This window comes from Heliangelus exortis, chromosome 15 (assembly GCF_036169615.1).
Source record: "Heliangelus exortis chromosome 15, bHelExo1.hap1, whole genome shotgun sequence".
NCBI lineage: Eukaryota > Metazoa > Chordata > Aves > Apodiformes > Trochilidae > Heliangelus > Heliangelus exortis.
This window is the reverse complement of record NC_092436.1, coordinates 3,190,492-3,212,693: the sequence shown is the minus strand read 5'-3', so window position 1 is coordinate 3,212,693 and position 22,202 is coordinate 3,190,492. Positions and strand designations below refer to the sequence as shown.

The 22,202-nt window shown below is 37.7% G+C and overlaps 1 protein-coding gene across 2 annotated transcripts in view; it reads right to left on the bottom strand.

Moving 5' to 3' along the window:
• Positions 1-4,316: 4,316 nt before the first annotated feature.
• The window catches only part of SMAD5 (SMAD family member 5), a 28,805-nt gene continuing 10,919 nt past the window's right edge, over positions 4,317-22,202 (bottom strand). For both annotated transcript variants that reach the window (XM_071759082.1, XM_071759081.1), the window contains exons 2-7: positions 15,204-15,883; positions 13,750-14,001; positions 12,493-12,612; positions 11,668-11,889; positions 9,281-9,537; positions 4,317-8,379 (exon numbers count right to left, since the gene is read on the bottom strand). In XM_071759082.1, coding sequence (XP_071615183.1) covers positions 8,236-8,379; positions 9,281-9,537; positions 11,668-11,889; positions 12,493-12,612; positions 13,750-14,001; positions 15,204-15,606 — 1,398 coding nt within the window. In that variant the 5' untranslated portion in view covers positions 15,607-15,883 and the 3' untranslated portion in view covers positions 4,317-8,235. The remainder of the gene's footprint in view (positions 8,380-9,280; positions 9,538-11,667; positions 11,890-12,492; positions 12,613-13,749; positions 14,002-15,203; positions 15,884-22,202) is intronic.

Here is a 22,202-nt window from a genome sequence, read left to right as displayed (position 1 = left end):
ACACAGAAATTGCACAGTTGACAACACTTCCATGACATTGTCTTGGTTACCATGTTTTATTATGCTCGAGTAAGTTAAAATACTACATAACAGGCTTAAGTATTTTATTCCTCAATAGGTAGCCAATTTTATCTCCTCTGAATCAAATTTAACTGGTGTAATTCCAAGAAATGGCTCTAACAGAGAAAGCAAGACTAAATTCAAGTGTGTTTACCTCAGCCCTTTTTGAATAAATCAAGTTTTATCAAATCTGTTTTTTCTTATTTATTTTCAAAACCAGTTTGTTTTCACCTAGCAGCCTGATTTAGTTTGGCTTGAGACTTTCTGCTGGCAAAAGCCTCAGAACTGGATAAAGCAGATGTTGCACTGCACCTTACTGTACTTCATTTAAATATTCCAGAATAACCCTAATTTTTTCCCTACCGCCTACAGTTGGACTAATACCCCAGAAGAACATATCATGATTAGAATTATTATTTACTGGAAAAGCTTTTATGCATGGTTTATGCTGCTCTCATCAATAGCCAGAATTGTTTCTATTGCAAAAGGTCTATTAATGACATTTTAATGTGTTTGAAATTATGCAGAGAAAACATCAGATACAGTCTTTCACCAGGCCCCAAATTCAAGCTGAACAGAAAATCCAGTTATTACTATAAATTATTATTACTACTATACTTCACTCTGTTTGTTTTAATCTCTTAGTCCACGGATGCTTTTGAACCCAGCTGCCTAAGCTGTTAGTACAGAGTGAGTAACCCAGGAGGAGCCTCCAGTAAAATGCTCTTCTGCAAGAGCACCCCAAAATTGGGAGCTCACTCATCCGTTGTCAAACCACAAGAGCCACAGCAATTTGTGGGTGCACTTGCTCTAATGAGTTTTCTCTAAAACCATCTTCAAAAGAAATTAAAAGCCCTTATCCCAGGACAGCACCTTAAAAGAGGGATCACCAAGACAAAGGGTCCTCCCCGGCTCAGCTTCCATTAAGAAAGAGGGTGAGGACTTCCTTAAAGCCATTAGCAAACACTAACAAGGTGGGGTTGGTTACACTCCGAGTTTTTTCTGTCCTGCCAAAGTTACAGAGCAATTTCAGAGATTGGCTGAAGAGGCTGAGTTGGGCCCCTGCCTCCATTTCCCTGTGACAAGAATCTGCTCCTGACACATCCACGGGAACACGACCTGATCCCAATGGATGTGCTGGGCAAGAGGTTTGGTTTCCCCAACCACAGTGGCCCTGTCTGAACGCTGCTCTGACCTTGTCCTCCTAAGCCTTTCGAGTGCCAGGTTTACCTCCCTGGCATTTGGCACATTTAAAACACCAGCAGATACCTCAGACTGAGAAGATGAAAGGAAGGTAACCCTGGGCTGTGCACACATTTAGCTTTAGGTAATTTCTTCTGAGCCTTAACTCAGCGGCCCTGAGAAATACAGAAACTACAGATAGATGCAAAGTTTGGTTTAAATCCATTAATCCACACAGAACATCTCCTAGGAAGCAGACTACAGTCACATCTTTGCAAGTGTTTTTCCTTCTCTCTCTCTCTCTCTCTCTCTCTCTCACTTTTATCCTCCTGACAATATGATATCCCCCCTGAGCAGCTGGTAATTCCTGACAGTTTTGTCATTCCACACCAAAACCAACTTGTACCTTGAGTAGAAGGCTGGTGGGCTCCACATGACACACAGCAATGCAGCTTCCCATGACCACCCTCTGGATGTGTTGTCTTGCTGCTTCCATCCTGCTTCTCTTCCCTCCAGGTCAGCACCATGCAGGAAACAGGACAGTTGGACAACTCCATACAGACCTGGGTGAGCCAGAGCTGGGCTGGCTCATTTGTTGTTTCCCCTGACCAGCACAGCAAAAATTCTGGATAAAAGAGAATTTAACACTGTGCTGCTGAGATAAATTGTTGCCTCCACATTTTTAGACTCAACTCTTGACTGTTTTGTGGGTTTTTTTCCATTTCAAGTATTAGTTGTTGGTACTGCACTTAACTGGACCCCCACATGCTCTACAACCAGTTACCACCTGACAGAACTGCAGCCTCAGGCTTAACTTCAGAACAGGAAGGTTTAGAGAACCCCAAATCAGACCTTCCCTTGGGTTTGCATTCAGCTGGAGCTAACAAATGTTGCTTCCAGAAATACTGTTCTGTTTCACTATTAAATCTGTGAGTGCCTGGACTAAGAATTCATCCTACAGAGGTACAGAACTATCCCTGCTGCACCTGTAGGATAAAAATGCAGAGAGTGACATTTCTTTTACTTCAGAGTTCATACATAGAGCCCCAAAACTAAGGAGAATGATTATGTACCTGGCATGTTACCAGCTTCTGCCTCCAAAATGCTCATCTGCAATAAGCCAATTCTCTTGACAGTATTAATGGAGCATTAAGATGATGCAGTATCTAAAAACATTTACATTTAAGTGAGTGGCTGACAATTCACAGGTACTTTGGGACTTTTCACAGATGCCTCTGTGCACACAGAAAAAGGTTGCTCTGGCTGCTCTGCATCCTAAATGAGGAGCTTAACAATGCTTGAGATTTAAAAGGAAACCAATGTGATCACTGAGTGTAGCCCACTCATTTTTTGATGCTAGCAGTGTCTGGAAAACAAACATTCTACCTCACATCAGCCAAAATACTGAATTTGGCATGTTAAATGGAATCAGCATTTCCACAATTCCAAGTTCTTCCTTCAGGAAAGCTATTTTGAAAAGCCTGACTTAGCACACTGACTCCAATCACCAGTGTCCTCTGACCAGAATATCTACATAGTAAAGGAATTTCCCAAGTTTTCCTAATTTCTGCAAAAGCTTTTGTAGAGGGGTAGGATTTCTAGGCATGGTGTCAGAGCAGGCTGGCACAGGGCAGAGAGAGAACAAGGCAGGTAGATTTCTCTTGGCACAGGGCAAGGATACCCAGCATTTAATTACTCAAAATGCCAGTGAGATACTTGTGACCAGAAGTAGCCTCTAACTCATTTAACACATAATGCAGGTTGGATGAGGTTTGTTCTGCTCAGAACTTTTTCTCTTCTGAAAAAAAAGCAATAAACTAGCTATTTCATAGGTTACTTTGGCTAGTTACTCAGGGAAATGTAATTATCAGCTCTTACTACACCTCTGAATTCCCCTGGGAGTAAGAATAACAAACTTTTCAATTATATGAAATAATAATTTAAAACTTTTGATTACTATTTCTTTGGTTGGTTGGTTGGGTTTTTTACTTATAAAGCTATTATTACAAGTCTCTATATAACGTTCTGGAAAGCCAACAGTGCAATACAACTTGAGATGTTACATATTAGAATGCATCTAGGTAATGCTATCATAGGAAGTCTTCTGGGAACTCTACATAGCAATCATTGTTCTGGAAGCAAAAACATCAAAACAGCAACAGAAGATATATATAAAAAAATAAATTGCTACCTGAGTGATTAGATCCTCCTTAGGATAGTGCAGTTGCACATTCAGAGGAAAAAAAGCTATTTTTTTAAAGGAGATGAGAGGACTTCCCAAAGTATTATTGCAAAGTGGCAAGGGAGCACCAGTAAGATCCAACAGTATTGAAACATCTTGTTTCCGTTTTGAACTAATGAAATAATTTGTAATAATTTGAAAAAAATATTTCTTTTCATTTGTGCACACCACCAGTTACTATTTCAGCTTCTATTTCTGTAGTATCTTGGTATACAAGATTTCTCCCCCTCAATTTAAAAAAAATGAGGCTAATAAGCAGTAAAAGGACAGTGCAAATTTTTCCTGAATTCCTATTTTACTGGAACAGTACTTGAGTTTAAGAGATATTTGAACAGCCTTCATTTCAATAAACAGAGCATTGAGCATCAATTTAAAGCTCCACACATTCAGACATAATGATGGTTGTTTAAAAATGTTATGTTTGGGCACAACGGTAAATAAATTAAAAAAACAAAACAGAAATAGAACTCCAACCACCCCCAACAGAATAATTTAAGTGTTGCTGAAGTCTTACAAACGTACATTTTTTGTGTAAGTTGCATGTTTCTATAAATACCAACAAATTCATACCATTTTGGCTGGCTGCATTCTACAAGAAAAATCCCCTCCAAGTTAATGAAATAATTTAGCCTCTGCTTCTGGGAGCACTGCAGCTCCTGCATTACAGAAAAGCTATAGGAAAGTATTTTTCAAATAACAAGATGATGTTCTATGAGGAGTAATACGCCCACGGTAAGGCATCACCAGAGTTATAAGAAGTCATCCATCAACCCTTTTACACAAATATTTGAGACATGCTGAGTTACAGATAAAGGAAATCAAGAAAAATCTGTGGGTTTTGTTGTTTTGTTTATTGAAATATGAGCAGCAGTATGCAAAAAATATCTTTAAAAACATAACATAGCAAAACCTAATAATTTTAAAATTAACAAAATAAAAAGATGTTTAGAGTTAACTGAAAAAAAACCTCATTGCTAGAATTGTGTTTCCTACAATGTAAACAAAAGCATAAAGGTTATGCTTGCAACAAACACAAGAAGCAGATTTACGGAGCAGCACAATAAAGCAACATTATGTTGTAATCTGATGGTTTGGTCTATTGATTTGAATTCAGAATGGGGTTACCTTCCTAAACAGAAACTTCACAACTGAAAAAAAAAAAAAAAGAAAAAAAAAAAAGATGGTCACACATCTGGCTTTTGAAGAAACACTTGGGGCAGCTGAAACAATAGCCTGAACAAAAATATTTCAAACTAGGGAGAAAGCCTGACACATCTGAATATTCTCTAGGCTTACACTGGAAAGAGTATCTGCCCACATTCACACTAATACTTGGGGGGAAAACAATCAGCTTCAAGCAAACCCCAAGTAATTTTTTAAACAATTCTATACTGAATCAAAACACATGGACTGTCTCATCATTCTTCTGACTAACGGGCTGTTCTGTTAGATTTGTCTCTGGTCAGTCAATCAAACTAGAAAGTTTCACTTTGGTCCTATAGATAATATAACCCAGTGTCATCCCTTCATGTACAACTACTTCATGCCTAATGCAATTAAATGAACATAATACTCAGGTAAGGCACTGGACTGGCTGCCAGCAAGACTGAAGTCCTCAAAGGAGGAATACTCAAGCTACCTTATCTTAGTGACTATAAAAGCAAACCCAGAAAGAACTTCAGTAAATGCCTGTTCTAGGCTCTTTGCTGGTAGTGCCAAAGTTGTTAGTTAATGCTGTGGTTGGTGCAAAGTAGAAATATGCCCAAAAAGAAGAAAATAGTTACACTACAAAAGCCAAAATAGTTTTCACTGAAAAGTAACATTCAGTCAACAGGTTCCATCTTTAACTACCACAGTACTGGCTGATTCAATTTCTCCATCCCTCCACTTAGATCTGGAAGTGACTTGACAAATGTGCTGCAACAGAAGCAGCACTCACTGTCTGCCATCTCTACACTGGAAACATGGTCAGGGCCAAATAGTTCTCATACAGTCCCTCCAGGCATTGCTATCTGATTCTGTATCAGCAGCACAGATGAACTAAACTTGATCAGGAACATCATAAACCAGCAGCACACAAAATCTGCTAACTAGAAAGCTCTCAAAAAGTCCTACTTAAAAGGCACAGAGAAGTAGAACACAGACAAAATCTTACTGGGTCTGCTCCTGCAAGCCTACCCTGGCAAAACCAGCAGTCACAAGGATACCCCCAGCACTGCATATATTACAGGTCAAGACTATGTACACAAGCAGAAAAATGCCAGAGTACTTCAGTACTATTAAGTACTAAATCAGTACTATTCGGCACAGCATCAGAAGTGGGTTAACTGGATATTATTGCAGAAATTATGGTTCAGTGCATGGGTAGCCAATCTAACCACAATACTAGCACTAAGCACCAGCTCTGGCTCCTGAACACCCACTTCAGCACCCATTCTTGAGTCATTCAGCTGGCCACATCTAAACATACAAGTGAACAGAGATGAAGCCAGGTGAAAAATATTTTGGATAAAGTAAAATGTACCTACAACAGATCTTTCCTCAATCCAATGTGCCATGACATTTATTATAAAAGCTAGTCAAGAAAAAAAAATAAATCCTGTAGTGTCAAATAAACATGCTCAGCAACTCGAGAAAAGTCAGGCCCCAGGAGAAGAAATCAGAAGCCTGATCCTGTGGCCAACTGACTTTGCATCTTATTCAACCAAAAGAACCATATGTGGGTTGCAGTTTCAAAGATGAAAGAGGAGACCCCAAAGGTGAAAGACAAACAGCATTATTCCCCTTCTCTTGAAGATTCACTTAGTTTGTTTTTAAATGCACTTGAGAAACTGCTTAAAAAAAACAACCCGAAAAAAACAAAAAAACACCAAGTAATACAGAAATTCCTGTACAAGAGAACATTAGGGTTCTGCAGAAGTGTTACAGTTTATTCCTTTAAGGCATTTCATAAGAAACATTTTAATGACACGTAAACAATTTTATTCCTTTAAGATAATTTGTTACTTAGGTACCATATGATGCATGATTTCCATATTTGAGCAGAAACTGTCGTTCAATAGAAGACACAAGAACTTGTGTAACCACTCAATGTCTCAGGGTTGCAGTAATTAACTGCAACACATCTTTTAATCAGTACTTGTATTTTAGAGTTTTCAGCCTCTCCCCCAAACACTGAGTTCTTTTCTGAAAAGGTGTTTGGGAAAGAGAAAAAGGAAGGTGAGAAGCCAAGATACAATAGGTCTTTTCCTGCATGCAAAGAAATTTTGTATATAATTCACTTCCAATCACCTTAGAGTATTTCTTTCAGCCTCCTTTTTTATGACTTAAAGGGGAAAAGTATGCATACACTATTTAACTGATTTATTTTAGTGTTTAGTACAGTGTTAACATTCTCTACCAAGTAACACAACAGCACAGGCAACAGGATTCCTTACATGTGAGAGAAATTTCATCATTAACACATTAATGCAGTCCTTCAATCCCATAAAGCTGCCAACTACAGTTATGAGACTTCTGATTGAACACCTGCCATCAGGGACAGGATCAAGACCACTGTTTCACGCAGGCTACAAAGAAGTGATTACTTTTGGTCATCACCAACAAGTCTGTATTAAATTACATGAGCTGAAGTAAAAGCTTCTGCACTCAGTTACTAACTTGCTAAGCCACTCACAGTCTTCAAAGAGACTCAAACTCATACTGAAAGTGAATTAAATACAGTGTAATCACTAATACTGCATAATGTCTACCAAGAGATTAAAAAGGCCTAACACAGATCAATTCCAGACAGGTAAAATAAACAGCTAGAACACCAAAAAGAAAACAAAAAAAACTTAAGTCCTTCCAAAAAGTAGAAAGCACTGCCATTTACAAACAGTAGTGTTTATGTTAAAATAGAGAAGGGTACCTAAAAAGAAAAAGCCTTGGCAACCAAATCCAAACGGCATGAGTGTAAATCAAAGCAAAACAAGAACTACTACTCCAGAAACGTGCAAGATGTTTACCTTGTATCAATTACTATTTAAAATGGTGGTTAAAAGAAATATTACAAAACTGAAGTGGGAAAAGGCTAAGAACTGCTATTCTGCATTAATATACAGTGCATTTATGACAGCATTTTCCAATAGATGATACAAGTGTTTTTACACCACTCCAATATTTGTAAAAAGTATATTTCATGTGTACATTAAAAAAAAATAAAAATAAAAAAAAAATCACATTGTTCAATTGAGGCAAGTTAGCCATAATCAAGTCTAATTTTGCTTATGACAGATGCCAACCTTAAGATGTTAAACAACTATGCTAAAAATACAGCTTGCAAGCTGGAGCTGCACATGTTCAGTTTCATAAACGCTAAAAAAATAATCCCAAACTATGATATGTATTTATTTTCTGAAGTCAGTCTTCATAATTCTTGTCCCTACAGGACAGAAAAAATTTTCCAGTTAAGACATATGCCTGTTTAAGGTCTACTTGAAGGAGGGGAAAAGTGTTCTGAATTTTTCAATAGACTTTTTTTTTTTTTTTCTTTGGACTCAACTATCACTTAAGCATCAAAAGAACAAATTGAAATGTAAAACTGATTGGCTATACATAATGGAATTGGTCACAAAGGGATTAAAAAAATTAAAAAAAAAAAGTTAAACCGTAAGATCCATTCTCCAGACAGCTCACAGTATCCACACTGGAAGTTGCTCTAGAATTAGAATAAGTTCGCTAAAAATAAGGCTGAAGGTGGAATTTCGGCACTATGAAACGGATGAGATGGGATTAAGAGGAGAACCCATTTGTGTAAGTACTTTATCCAGCCACTGGAGGGGCCCATGAAGATGAATTTCTATCCAGCATGGGGTGCTCGTGACATCTTGTCGGTGATATTCAGCTCCCCAGCCCTAGAAAAATGAACAAAGTGTTACCCATCAAGTCCAGAACATGCTTGTCTTTCAGCAGAACTGTACCAACAAGAAGCAGGGAATCATCTAAAATACTTCTCTGAAGATAACTCACAGCCTAGCACCAGTTCTTATCAAAAGGAAAAAAACCTGAGGTTGGGAGGAATGCAGGGAAGCTGCACCTGGACGGCTGAATCAAGTCTTGTCCGGACTCGGAGCAGCTCCCCTGTGGAGCTCCTGACTCAGGAGGGACTCTTGGCTAAGGCCATGTCTCTCTCCTGCTCCCTACCCTCTGCACTCTCTGAGCACTATTTGTCATAATTTATAAAACAAACAAGCCATCCTTGGACAGGGTGATAAACAACCCTAGAAGGCCCAAGTCTAGATGCCATGCTAGAACTGAAAGGGACAGCATCTTGATTAAATAACTGAGATTAAATTACACAGCACAGTTTGACTTCATAAATTCTAACATGCGTTTTTTCTTTATTTTTTTTATTATTAAAACTCATCTTTTTGAAGGAAGTACAACTTTTGCTGCAATCATTTATGTTCACCTCTACTCATATTCTTTTTGTGGTCTTGCAGTTCACTTTGCTCCTTCAAATTTAGAGCATGAAATGCAATCTCTTTAAATAATGTTACAGAAACCACAGTGATTAAAACCCTGTTCTGAATCATGAAGCAACTAAACACATAGCTTATAATCAATACAGCAATCTTTACTTTTCCTTTCTTACATCCATTTCCCTCCCCTCAAATTAATCCTTTTTAACACACTTATCACTGAAAAGAACATTGGCTCCAAAGAGCTCTGCTACATCATTACTGTGCTAATGTAATTAATGCTGATTACCCAAGCCCACCATAAACTTAAATGCCCTCCAAATAAGTTGTTTACCTTTACAAAACTCATTCGAATGGTGCACATTTTGGTGAGCTCATATACTGCCTCAAATCCATGGTTGACAGATTGAGCTAAAAGCTGAGCAAACTCCTGATTGTTAAAAATTTTCAGACTGCATCCACTTGGAATCTTGCATACAGTTGTCGGGTGAAAACCATGGTGGTAGTTGCAGTTCCTGCTCTGTACAAATATGCTGCTGTCACTTAAACACTCAGCATAGACTTCCCCACCAACATAGTAGAGATGAACTCCTGCAAAACAAAAAGAAAACCACCTCACGTTACATTTCTCAAAAAATATATTACTTAATACAACTCCCTCAAAATCAAAGACAACAAAACAAATTCTATGTTTGAGGAGCTTTTTAGAAAAGCTTTTATACCCACACAATCAGCTCAGTTGAAAACAAAGTGGGTTTGATTACCCAGCAGCCACTAGATGGCCTTCTCTCATCAGTGACAGAATAGAATGAAAAAAAAACCACTTGTGCATCTCAACAACAATTTTAAGCTCTTTCTTGAAAAAACCTGCAGCTTTTAAAACTCCAGTTTTACAAAAGTGATAGCTTCTGCCTATGGCAATTCCATTAAAAGTAAATGCCCTGGAAGAAGGGGCAGTGATAGGCACCAATGAGAAAATATATCCATAGCCTGCTCTGATTTTCCATGCTTTTAGCAAGCAAAAGGAGAGGAAAATCCAGTTAGTTGCACAACTAAAATACCATCAGGCTTCATAGACCTCAAAATTAACAAAGCCCCTAGATTGATCACATCAGCCTGGATTCAGTGATGTGTGTAATTGCTTCCCTCTATGTTCTGAAGTTTATATAACACTGACTAAAAAAATAATACATAAAAGCTGATGATCTTTCAGCAACCTTCTTCATTTAAAAAAGACAGCAACCACCACTTTCTAGCCAAGTTCTTCTGGGTAAAGATGATCTGAGATAAACGTAACAGTCTGAGAAGAACAGAGACATTTCAACACAGAATTAGAAACCACTTACACCTGCAGTGAAACACTTTTACAGAAAAAAGTTTAGCAAATAGAACGGAGTAGTTTTAAGGAGGCAAAAAACGCCAAGCCCATCCAAACAGAAGCCATAAATAAACACTATTTTATCCCAGAAACAATTTAATCGTTCTCAGAACTGTTACCATGAAGCAAAGTTTTAGCTTAATAATCAGTATTAGAGATGAAGGCATTTTAAAGCTCATTGCAGCCCATTCTATTTTACACTATGATGTCAGAACCTTGTAACATTTCTGACTGCAGGCAGATGCACAAGATTACACTGCCAGTACCATGAAAAGGGATAAGACAAAACAAAGGAACTTGTCAAACTACTTGTCCCTCAGAAACCAGTTGTTTCCCTTTATAACAATAATTCTTCTCGGACTACAGCATTGCAGAGACAAGTTTTCAATCAATATATTAATATAACTCATGGTCTCTGCATTATCTGCAAATTTTTGCTGTATTTATAGTAGTTTCTAATTACAATGACTTTTTAAGGGATGGGGTGATATACTGAAGATACATTACAAACAACAGTGACTTTCATGAAACAAAACTCAAGACCAACTGCAACAAATGATCTTAGGTGTTAAAAAGGCCTCTAGGTATGTGCAATACAAACGGGGTTCTCAGCACTTCCTTAGTTACAAAAAAGGAGACATTCAGAAAAAAAGCAGCAATACATTTTAAGATAATCCAAGCACATTCCATCAAAGATGAAAACTGTGCATCTACATGTGCTATCAGCCAAACACTTCAGGAAAACTAGAAGATCTTGCAAAACCTGCTGTCTGAAGGAATCCCTCCCACACACATACACACCCTATGGATTCACTCAGACAAATGAGCTCTTGCAGTTTAACATTAGCACTTCAAAGTCCTGCTGCCAACTCATGCAAGGTATTTGAACATACTGTAGACAGCAGCCTAATGCCTTACATGAACAACAAAATTAAAAAAAATCTTTGATATACTGTAAAGTGGTATGAAGAATTTGATTTATGCAGTAGATAAAATAGAGTACTAGAAGCCCTGCAATACGTTTCTTGGTGCTGAAACAAAAAACTCTACATACAATCATTAACCATAACGAACAAGCACCTATGACAATATAGTTTGGTAAGGAAGAGATAATATTTAATCTTTTAAATTAGTCTCAAAGAAAAATGTATGCAATTCCTCGACTAATTGGAATCAAACTATGCCTAAGCAAGTTTTCCTTAGATAGTGGAGAGGCAGACAATCTATCACAGATCACTTCTTCTGCTACTCTTGTCTGAGAGTAATCATTGTTGCAGTACACCGAAGCTGAAACAAAAACAAGGACTTAGCTTCTAATCATGCATAAAAGAACTGAGCTTTACCTTTCCCAATGTGTCGTCTGGTGTTCTCAATTGTTGAATTGCGATTAACATTTGAGAGCAAACCTAAACAGAACCTGTTTTTATTATTGGAGGGATCTGTAAACCCATCTACTAAAACACTTGTAGAAGATGCATGAAAAGCTTCCCCAACACGATTATTTAATTCATAATACACAATTGAACACCAGTGTTTGGGTTCTTCATAGGCAACAGGCTGAACATCTGAAAAGAAGGAAAATGGAAACAGCAGTTTATGTAGGTGTCAAAATATTAACTCTAAAACTGTAAAGCAGATCTTCCAAACATCACCAGATAAATAAAACCTTAATCAACAGTTATGATGGCTAGGAACAGTCCTCATTTGGATCTTAGTGATTTTTACTTTCATGCATTTTAGCTAGCCCACTGATTTTATAATTCCAGTCTTATTTTTAATTATTTAAAATTATTGTCTATTTTAAGCCTGGTATTAAACAACATTTCTTAAAATGTGTTTTAATTGGTATTTTAGGTCTCAATTTTCAGAGCCTTTGTGTATATTCTAAACAACAGGCGAAGGTAGCAGAAAAGGCTCATTCTGATGAATGAAAAAAAAAATTCAACTTCTTTTAAGTCATATTAAGCACCTGAGGCTTTAAAAGCAAGAGATGCAAATAGGCAAGGCAGGTTTTATTTCTCAAGTCTTTCTGTTACAACACCAGTTTGCCTTGGAGGACTGCTTCCACTTACAAACACGGTTTACTGCACAGTTTGAAGTTCTTCAATTTGGTCATGAGTTGCAAGAAGCCAAACTATGTTAATTTTACACTATACTATAAAACTTACCTCTGGTAGATATATTTGGCATGATTTGAGGGATCATTGTATTGCTTGTGTCCATAGACTGAGAATTATCCTGCCCCATTTGATCATCAGGGGGCATATACGCAGGAGGTGGAGTATCAGCTACACACATGAAAAAATATGAATAAACCTCAACAATTTGAACTATTTATTCATTCTGGAGTTGTAAATACATAAAACTACTCTTCAACAAGAGCTGTTAAAACATTTGGACTCATTTTCAAAGTAACCTGAAGTCAACCCAGCCAGCTGTCTTTACAGTAACCTCCCTAAATATAGCTGGATTCTTACCTATGGGACTAATAACAAGATTGGACACTTGAGGAAAACTAAGGGATCTGCTTTTTTCTTTTTGCCTTTGTTCTTTAACAGTTCCATGCCTGCAGCTGGGCAAGATGACTACAGTTCCCACTTCCCCCCACCCCATTAGCTTTCTTGCTTGCTCTCCTCTCCATGTTCAAAAACAAACAGTAGAAGTAAACTTTCTTTGCCATAGCATAACAAAGGTCTAAACCAGTTATTTTTTGCTCCTTCTGTAGGCCAAGTTCATTATAAAAGCAGGCATCTCTGGATTCCTCCAAACAGCACAGCAGTCAGAGTACCAACACACTATTATCCTATTCCAGCAAGTCCCTCCAGACACCAGTAATGCTTCCATCCCAGTACTACAGCCCTGATCCACGAGGGATACCCCACTGAACAGACACTCTTGGAAGCTCTGGGCAGCCAGAAAGAACAAAGAGGAGGCTGGTGAGCTACTGGAGAAATTAATTCTCTTTTTTTGGCTTTATAAACCACACCAATAACCACAGACTCAGTAAGGCTTCTTTCCTTTGCCCCTACCAATTGTTGGGTTTTCAACCCTATATTCATCCAAGTTGGTAAAGTTCCTAGAAAATATTTGCTCTATTTTTTCCCGTTAAGTACCATGTGTCTTTATTCAGAGAAAGACATCAGTAAGCTTCTTGCTCAGCCTTTTACATCTGCTTTCTTTTCATTGCTATTCTTCTGAAGTATGTACAAGCTATTCTACATTGAAGCTGTGCAAAACAACTCACTATAGTATCTGTGACCAAAAAAAAAAAAACACATTTGGAAAAATAAAACTAAAGCAATTAATTCTGACTACTGACAAAACTAGGAAGAAAACCCCCTAAAACACAAACAGAAAAGCAATTTGTGGCAAGGATCACAAATCCCTGAGGACATTTCAATTCTTTTCATTAAGGTTGTACTTACCTGGTAGCTGAAATGGACTGGATGGTCCAGAGCTAGCTGGGGAGCTTGGGTAAGTGCTGCTGGCTGGAGAAGGTGGATAGGGACTGTTTGGTGAAATGGAAAACGGAGTGCTGTTGGGCTGCTGGAAAGAATCTGGAAATGTCGCGTTGTGTGGCATGTGTGGTTCATTGTGGCTTAAGTTCCTGAACTGAACTAGGAGGCTGTGCTGTGGATTGAATTCACTATGTCTAGGCACTAACACTGGAGGTAGAACTGGAAAAAAAAAAACACAACCAGAAAAAGAGGGAAATTTAAGATTAAAAACTGAGCCAGAAGGAAAGAGAAATGTATAATGTGCTTATCATGAGAATTTCAACACTAGCTGGGGTGGAAAGAGAGGAGGAGATTCATCTGTCATCTCTACCCTGTTCTTCGTTTTTTTTACATTAGGCTTCATGGAAGAAATTTAACAAAAATCAAAGATGAAATGCACTTTTATTTTGTGCAATGGGAAGCAGCCCTTTTTTTAAAAAAAACCCCACAACACTCCACATATGGCAGTACCAAGTATTGATTTAGAAGTGCAAAACTACCAGCCAAACTGGAAATACAGTCTCTGTTACTACAGTCAAACTATATAAAAATATGTAATTACATACAGTCCTTTTCACTAAGACAAACAAAAATTCATACTACCATATACAACTATTAGTAACCTGAATTTTTATTTTACATTCAAGAGTACCAGAGTCTGGAATTCAAGTGGTACAGCAGAGCACTTGGGCGCTACGGACGCCTGCAGTGGAGTTACAACTGTTTTAGGGAACAACAGAAGCAACTTTTCACTTTCCAGAGCAACATAATTCATCTCTCCCACTCATAACCACAATCCTCCTCACCTCTCCCATGGCAACAGGCCTTGTAAGCAGGCTTGCTACCTGACACAAACTTGGTACATACTCTAACTGGTCATCACTCTTGGTTCTGCTCAGCTCTGTTGCCTGATAATGGGAAACCAAGTGAGGAACCCTGCACCCTGGAATTTTTTTTTAAACTCAATTCATGTCACTCACTAAAAAAACATTAAGTCCCAAGAAGGCTACCAACCTCCTTGCAAGGACTGAGGATTTTGAACAAGTTTCTCAAAAACCTTAAGTCTTTTGATGACCATAGTCCTATTTTCTTATAAATGAGGACTTTGCCGCTAACTTTAAGGACAGCAGGTTTAAAAGATCTGTGACAGAAGTGTGATTTACTACAAAGAAAAACAGCTAGTACAGGATGGACACTACAACTCCCCAAAATCTCATCAGAAAAAGTACATTTTGAACATGCTTCTTCACACACACAGCCCCACCATACACCAAATCTAATTTGTTCTACAGCACTGGAGGAGAAGAAGGAGGAGAAGGGACTGAACCAGGGAGACTCCTGGCAATTTTACTCCGTTTTTAGCCAACCATGTTCAAACATACCTGGGCTCTCCACCCTCTTATAGTGGTATGGATTGATGCAGACTTCCTTCTGTTTAGATCCAAAAGGAAATTCACAAATATCCAATGGCTTCAGCTCGTGATGGCTTTGTAGATCAGGCCAACGCCAAACACGACAGTAAATTACATGGGGAAGGCCTTTTCTGTGAGAAACTTGAAGTCGTCCATCTAAAGAGCGCGGGATAGTAACGCACTTGCTGGGCTGTCCTGGACTACTCAAAGCTTTCTCCAGTTCTTCCATAGCACCTTTTTTCTTTTTCAGCTTTTTTACCAAAGCATCGACAGCTTTTTCTGCCCATTTTTCCTCTTCATCTCCTTGTTTCCAGCCCAACAGACGCTTTACAGCTGGGCTAGTAAAGGAGAACAAACTGGCCATTGACGTCATTTGACTCAAGTCTTCAAAAGGTTTGTTGGGTTTTGTCTGTTGGGGTTTTTTATTTGACTTGGGATGTTTTTTTGTGTGCGTGGGGGGGTTTGTTTGCTTTTTTTGTTTTTTTGTTTGCCTATTTGGTTTTTTCCTCCAAATTAATGTCCGTGTCTACCAAAAGCAGTTATTGCTACTGATGAGCTGTATTATTTCTTGAAGACTGACAAATGAACACATAGATGTCAGGGAAGAACTCTTCACATCAGAAACAATGGTCGATTCCTCCACTTTAGTTCTATTAAAAAGATTAAGTTAACAAGTGATTAGTAAACAAGCAAAGAATGTGGTAAAATAATAACAAAAAAGGCAGATACTAAAGAGTATCTGTTTCAACTGATTGCACCGGATTCTGTTTCAAAACAAAATCCCAGAAGAACAGAACCTCACCCCAAAGCTGGATAAAGTGGGAAAAAGGATGTCAGGGGAAAAAAAGGGACAGCAAGGTTTCTGTTAACAACATTCCCAACATCCATGAGTTTCCTTCAGAAGACAAGCCTGGGGAATGTGCTTTAAAACTGATGTTTTCCCTGTCAGTGCTTCACCAGGAGACTTCAACTTGCTATGAAGAGGGGAGAGGCACAGTGGAATCAGCAGTTCCCCTACCAGTACTGCAGAGGTCTCAATTTCTCAAATGGATATTTGTTTCCTGAAAGGAGAAAATACTGAAACATTTACTTGCTCTTGAGTTCTAATTAGGTACCCCATATTTTGGTTTTGTTTGTTTGTTTGTTTGTTGCTTGTTTTTGTTTGTTTTTTGCTTTTGTGTGAGGGTTGGGGTTTATTTGAGAGAGAAATTAAAAAATTAGGAAGAAGCTGTAGACAACTAAGCCAAAAACAATTAAAAGAAAAACCCATTAAAAACCTCAAACCAAGCCCTCCACAGCCACCAGAAAGGTGATCAGACTTCCCAGCTGTGCCTATTTTTAAGCTGTACTTCCTTGTATCTTTTAAGAATATTTGAAGGGCTGGGTATTTTTAGACTTTGAAAAAAAAAAAAAGTTTTATTTTGCCCAGAAAAAGACTGGGGAAGGGGGGAGGCAAGACATGAAGTACTAGAAATGTGACCTTTACTTCAAGCTGCCTCAGAAAGCAGAAGAACAACACCGTGCAAATCAAACTGTGCTCATGAATGGTGGTGCTTTCCACCACTCAGCAGCTCTAATGCAAATCCTCCTCCCTCCAATTTAAGGAGTAACGATGACAAGAGGAAATGATGTGCTGTGGCAACGAACTGATAAGAACTTGTAAAATCCCTTGTGAATACTAAATAAGCAAGTATAGACAATGAGCAGCTGGCAAAAAGCAAGAGCAGAGCTAAGAGAAAGGATGTCAATAACAAAAGATGCTTCCTTTCTTGCTACAGAGACTGCCAAACAACATTGTCTCTGAACTTTTGATAAGCCAGTGGTGAATTAGAACACCTAATATACCTCGAGACACCAAATCTGCACATAAGAGAAAAGGGTGTCTGTGTGGACAAAGCCAGATTTAAGTACCTGTGTGCTGCTTCTCTTAGATTTCTAGCTTTAATCAAGGGGAACCTTTTTCTCCCATCTTTGATAAACTAGAAGTCATCTGATAAGGCTTTTTTAAAGTGTCTGGGCACATTTAAAAGCTTGCTCAGACACATGGATGTGTTTCACTGTAACAGCCATATATGAGGCATCACCAGCCAAAGATACAGCAAACATCCCTAGACAAAGCATTCATAACATCCCACATTGTAATCATCTCAGATTTTCTGCTGGGGAGGTGGAAGGTGAGGAAAGCAAGGAGCAGACCCAAGGACATTTGCCTACAAGGAAGGCTGCAAGTTTAAAAACTTACAAACACCCTCTACAGGAAAAAAATTCCTAGTAGCTTAATCCCATTGGTACTTCTTTGATTGTTTAGCTTTGTTTCAGTAATATGAAAAAAAAAAATGGGAAGAGCAAAACAAACAGGAAAACTGAAGATCTTTTTTCCTAAGATCTCAAAAAAGAAACAAACAAAAAAAAGCAGAAAGAAGAAAAAAAAAAAAAAAAAAGAAGTCCCACTGCTTCAGTATGTCCTGACAAGAGGGTACTGCATAAAGAAAATAAAAACTTTACTTATTTATTCAGAAATAAGGACATGTCTGCATTTTATGTATAAATTTAGTTCCCAAGAACTATTACACATGAGAACCTTTGCACCCTTCAAAGTAACAGGAAATACATAAAGGGAGATAAACTTGGCCAAGAACACAGACTAAATATATTCTTTTGCTGAGGACAAAAGTTTCATGTTCTAAAAAGTAAAAGCTGTTCAGAGTTGCAATTAACTTACTTCCAAGCCCTGGGTACATTCAATAGCTGTAAGATATCAGCAGTTGCTCACACCCCTAGAAAAAGGAAATGAACCCACCTAGAATCTCAGACCAGCAAGAAGACAATTAAAAAGTTCTATTTCTGTTTCTCAGCTATGCTTTCAAAGAATCTTAAGAATCATCAAGGCAGAACACACACTAGAAATTCCTATAGTTAAATTGAGCTCAGAAGAGACTTCAAGAAATGCCTCTTGGCTGTTGCCACTCAGATCTGTTCCACTGCAGCTGTCCCACCTATATTATGCAATTAAGTTTACAGATCTACGATTCTGTGGTCATGTATAATCTTTATTAATTTATTTTTACTATTTTGAACACAGTAACATGCAGTAACTAGGAATGAAATTATGAAATTTTTCTGGTTGTGTATCATTTCAACATCATTTACCCACAAGTATGCTCATGGAATAAACAAGCTCACTAAAAGCAAAGAAAACTGGAACGTTTCTACTAAAATGATGCCTTGCAGTAACTAGTATTTGTGTCAAGGGAATTTTGATAAATTACTTTGCCTTATAAACTATGATTTTAGAAATAATCTCGTTAGATTAAGTAACATACTTAGCTCTAAGAATTTTACATTAGTCTGAATACAACATAAGGACAAACTGGTAGAAGAAGCAATCCAGAAGCATCAGAACAGATTTGATCTAAACTGTTTCAACTTCTTTAAAAAAGCATTTCCACACACAAGCTTGTGCTATAACCACTGAGAAATGATACTGTGCAAGTTCAAAACTTGAATGGCATTAACTGTAAATCCATACTGGCCACCCATGAGGCTCTCAAGACTGTTCTGCTGAAGTGTATTTTTACCTGTTTGTGAATAGCAAGGGCAAGAAAGAAACCCTGCAATAAACTGATAGGCTCTGAGAGGCACAAATGACACTGAATTTATCTCATTATAGGTCTTTCAAAAGTTCATTCTGGAAAGCAAAATTACAATAGTTTTACAGCCTCTGATGTTCCTTAAGAAAACAAAATAGTATTTAAAAGCTTCATTAATTATTACTGGACTAAAGGTGTTCCATTCTTTGGAGTTATTTAAGGTCACAGAGCAGTAGATTGAGGCATTTAAGTAGAAATCAAACATTTTCCTGTGGAAAGTGCAACTCTTCTAGGGTTTTAAAATTTCTGAATGAACGGCATAAACCACATTTAGAACATTTACTTGCATTTGATGTAATTTCAGCATCTCCTTTTTGAAAGGTTTCTTATTCATGGTATCTGCTAGGAATAGCTTCACCAGATCATCTGTACTTCTGTTTGCAGGCTTCAGAAGTGCACCTTACGAGCTGTAATTGCAGTACATCAGTGTGCCACTGTCAGATTTGAGCACAGAAAACAAATACTGCTGTAAAGAGGCACATTTTCATTCATAATGTTGCACAAATTACTCATATTGTTGCACCCCTAGATGCCTCTGGTAACTTTCATGGGGAAAAAGCTTACTTAAATTTCCTAAAGAGGCAGAGTTCCCAATGCATTACCCTTTTTTTTTAATTTAGTAGCTTTTCAACTGAGCTACCAGAGAACATCAGCTGAAAAACATGTTATTACCTTTAAAAAACAACAGTTACAAACACTCTTTTAAGAGCAAGTGTAATGCATTGCATGGGGTAGCATGAGGGGGCTTTTTATGGCTGAATATAAAAGGAAGTAATTGCTGTATCAAAATTAGACTTTGGGGCATGCATTATTTATACATTTAAAGTTCTTGTTAATGACTACAGCTAATGGAAGGAAACTAGTTGTGTGAACAGGTCCATTGTTCAAACCCCTTAATACCTCATCAAGCCAGTGAGATATAAACAAAGTTAGTTAACAGCAGAACTCACAAACTGTGTTTCATTTGTGAAGATGGAAGAAACCATCTTTCATCTACTATCACAAATACTAAGCAACTCAATTACCTTTTGTTTCCTCTTCTGAGATTTTCTTAAATATATATTTTCTTATAGAAACTGGCAAATTCATATTACTTTGACTGTTATCAAGGAACCTCCTTCCAGCTAAGAGGGCCTGAGCAGGACTCACAACACAACAGATCAATATAATATTAGGTACAGTATCTTTACTTCACCAAGATGCACTTGTATGTAATGTGTTCTGCCATTGATTCCAAACTAGTTTCCCACGTGCAAAATTTAAATTTAAAGTACCATTAATCCAAGCCACCCACCACCCCAAGCAGCATGGCAATGAAAGATGCTTTTCACAAGCCTAAGAATAAAATGGGTAGCAACTACACAGGGTCCTCACCCTTTTCTACTGTCAATACCAGGATAGTACTACAAATGTACAAGTGCTGATCTTCTCCTGCTTAATTCACTCATTTGCAAGTTAGGAAAGCTTCCTGTAGCTTCAGACCCAGTATGAAATTAAGGAACTTCACTTCTCATGATTAGAAGCTGCTTTGAGACTCAATTTCATAATATAAACAAACCACCACTTATGGGCAGCTCGACAATTGGGAGTTCATTAGAGCTGCTGCAGACTTCCAGTTAGGACTATTTTGCAGTCAGCTCTTGTGCCTGACTTTATTGCCCCTTCCAACTTAGAAACGCTCGAGTCTTTTGACTCCATGCACCTTAACACACTACACATTCAGAGAGCTCCATTACAGTATATTAGAAGACATATCACACTGCAGTCAGTTATAAATATTTTCTTTAAAACTGCAATTTCACACATCACTTTCACGTAATTTTATGGTCCTTCCTGACAGGAATTGTGAAGATTTAGTTTTACTTTTATTATCATTTCCCCAGCCCTACATTCAACACTGTAGCCTAGCACAGAGTGTCATGCAGTGGCATTCATTAGAGCCTTTTATTGAGAAAAAATACAGAAGAAACATTGGCTCCAAGTTATTCCACACACACCAAGGATAAAACAAACCCTAAAGTTACACAGTGGTTAAATAAGTTGGGCAATAAAGTTAAGGCCCTACATATTCCCTGCCATTGCCACAGCCTTTCAACAACAACAACAAAATTCTTTCAATTAGCCTGTGCAACATCTTACTCAAAGAGTATTAAAAATTATTGAATTTGCCTTCTTTTCCTTCTTCCCCTTAAGGATAAGATGAAAGGAGATTTTATGAAAGATACCAAAAAGGAACTTATGGTATTTTCATCAGAACTGGGCCTGCATATCCACACATCCGGTTGACCAAAACCTGTGATAAATACTTCTACACAAGCACAAGATTTCTTTGCTTCAAACAAGCCTTGTAAGGCAATATATTCCAACTAGTAGCACATGTAAACAAGGACAGAAAAGAACTGTCTGGTATCTTCAAATATTGTACTAACTACGACTGTTCTCCAAACAGAAAAAATGCATTGACAGCTTCAGACATAGTTTTCTCACACAATACTTCTTTTCATTTCCACATCTGTGTATCATCTAACACAGCTTAAAAAAAAACCCACAAACAAACTAAAAAAAACAACCCCACAAACCTGAAGCATATAACTGTCGGCTGAGAAGTATTTAACTAGCACTCTCTTAAAAGGAATATTACAAAAAAATCTCAGGCTAAGCACAAGCAGTAAGTAATGCATTGTACATGGAAGAACTTATAAAAGCCTTATAGCTCAGAATGCAAAAGTTATGCTTTTGTCTCAAAAATCACTATCATAAAAAATACAAGTGATCACTATTTATATCACAAGAAGTCCAGCCAGAAAAAGTCCACTAATAGACCCCCACTGCATTTCAAAAGCACCTTCACTTCCAACTCATGACAGGAAAAGCTCAGAAAAAGTATAACCAAATAGCAGAAAGCTTTGGATTTGTTCTGCATCACAGCAAAACTTGAATTTAACTAGTGATATATGGGAGGGGAGAGGTAGGAAGAAAACCCAACAACTTCCCAAAGTCAAAAATGTTAGTATCTGTTTTTCAAGGCATCCATTTAGAACACAAAATTCGAACGTTCAAATGGCCCTGGTGTCTGCAACTGCTCAAATTAATGAGTAAATTAGCTTTTGTAGAAGGTCTCAAAAAACATAAATTCCATCTTAGAACCAAAAATCTTTCTCCCTTAAGTGTTTTGTCAGAACCATGCAATTTCTCACACTTCTGTTTCAGCTAACTGGCACTTTCCAACAGAAGCATTATGCTGAAAAATGCCATCAACAGCAGTCAGCACATCTCAAAGTCAGCCCCGAAACTGCCTCATGTTTTTAAGTTTATTTAA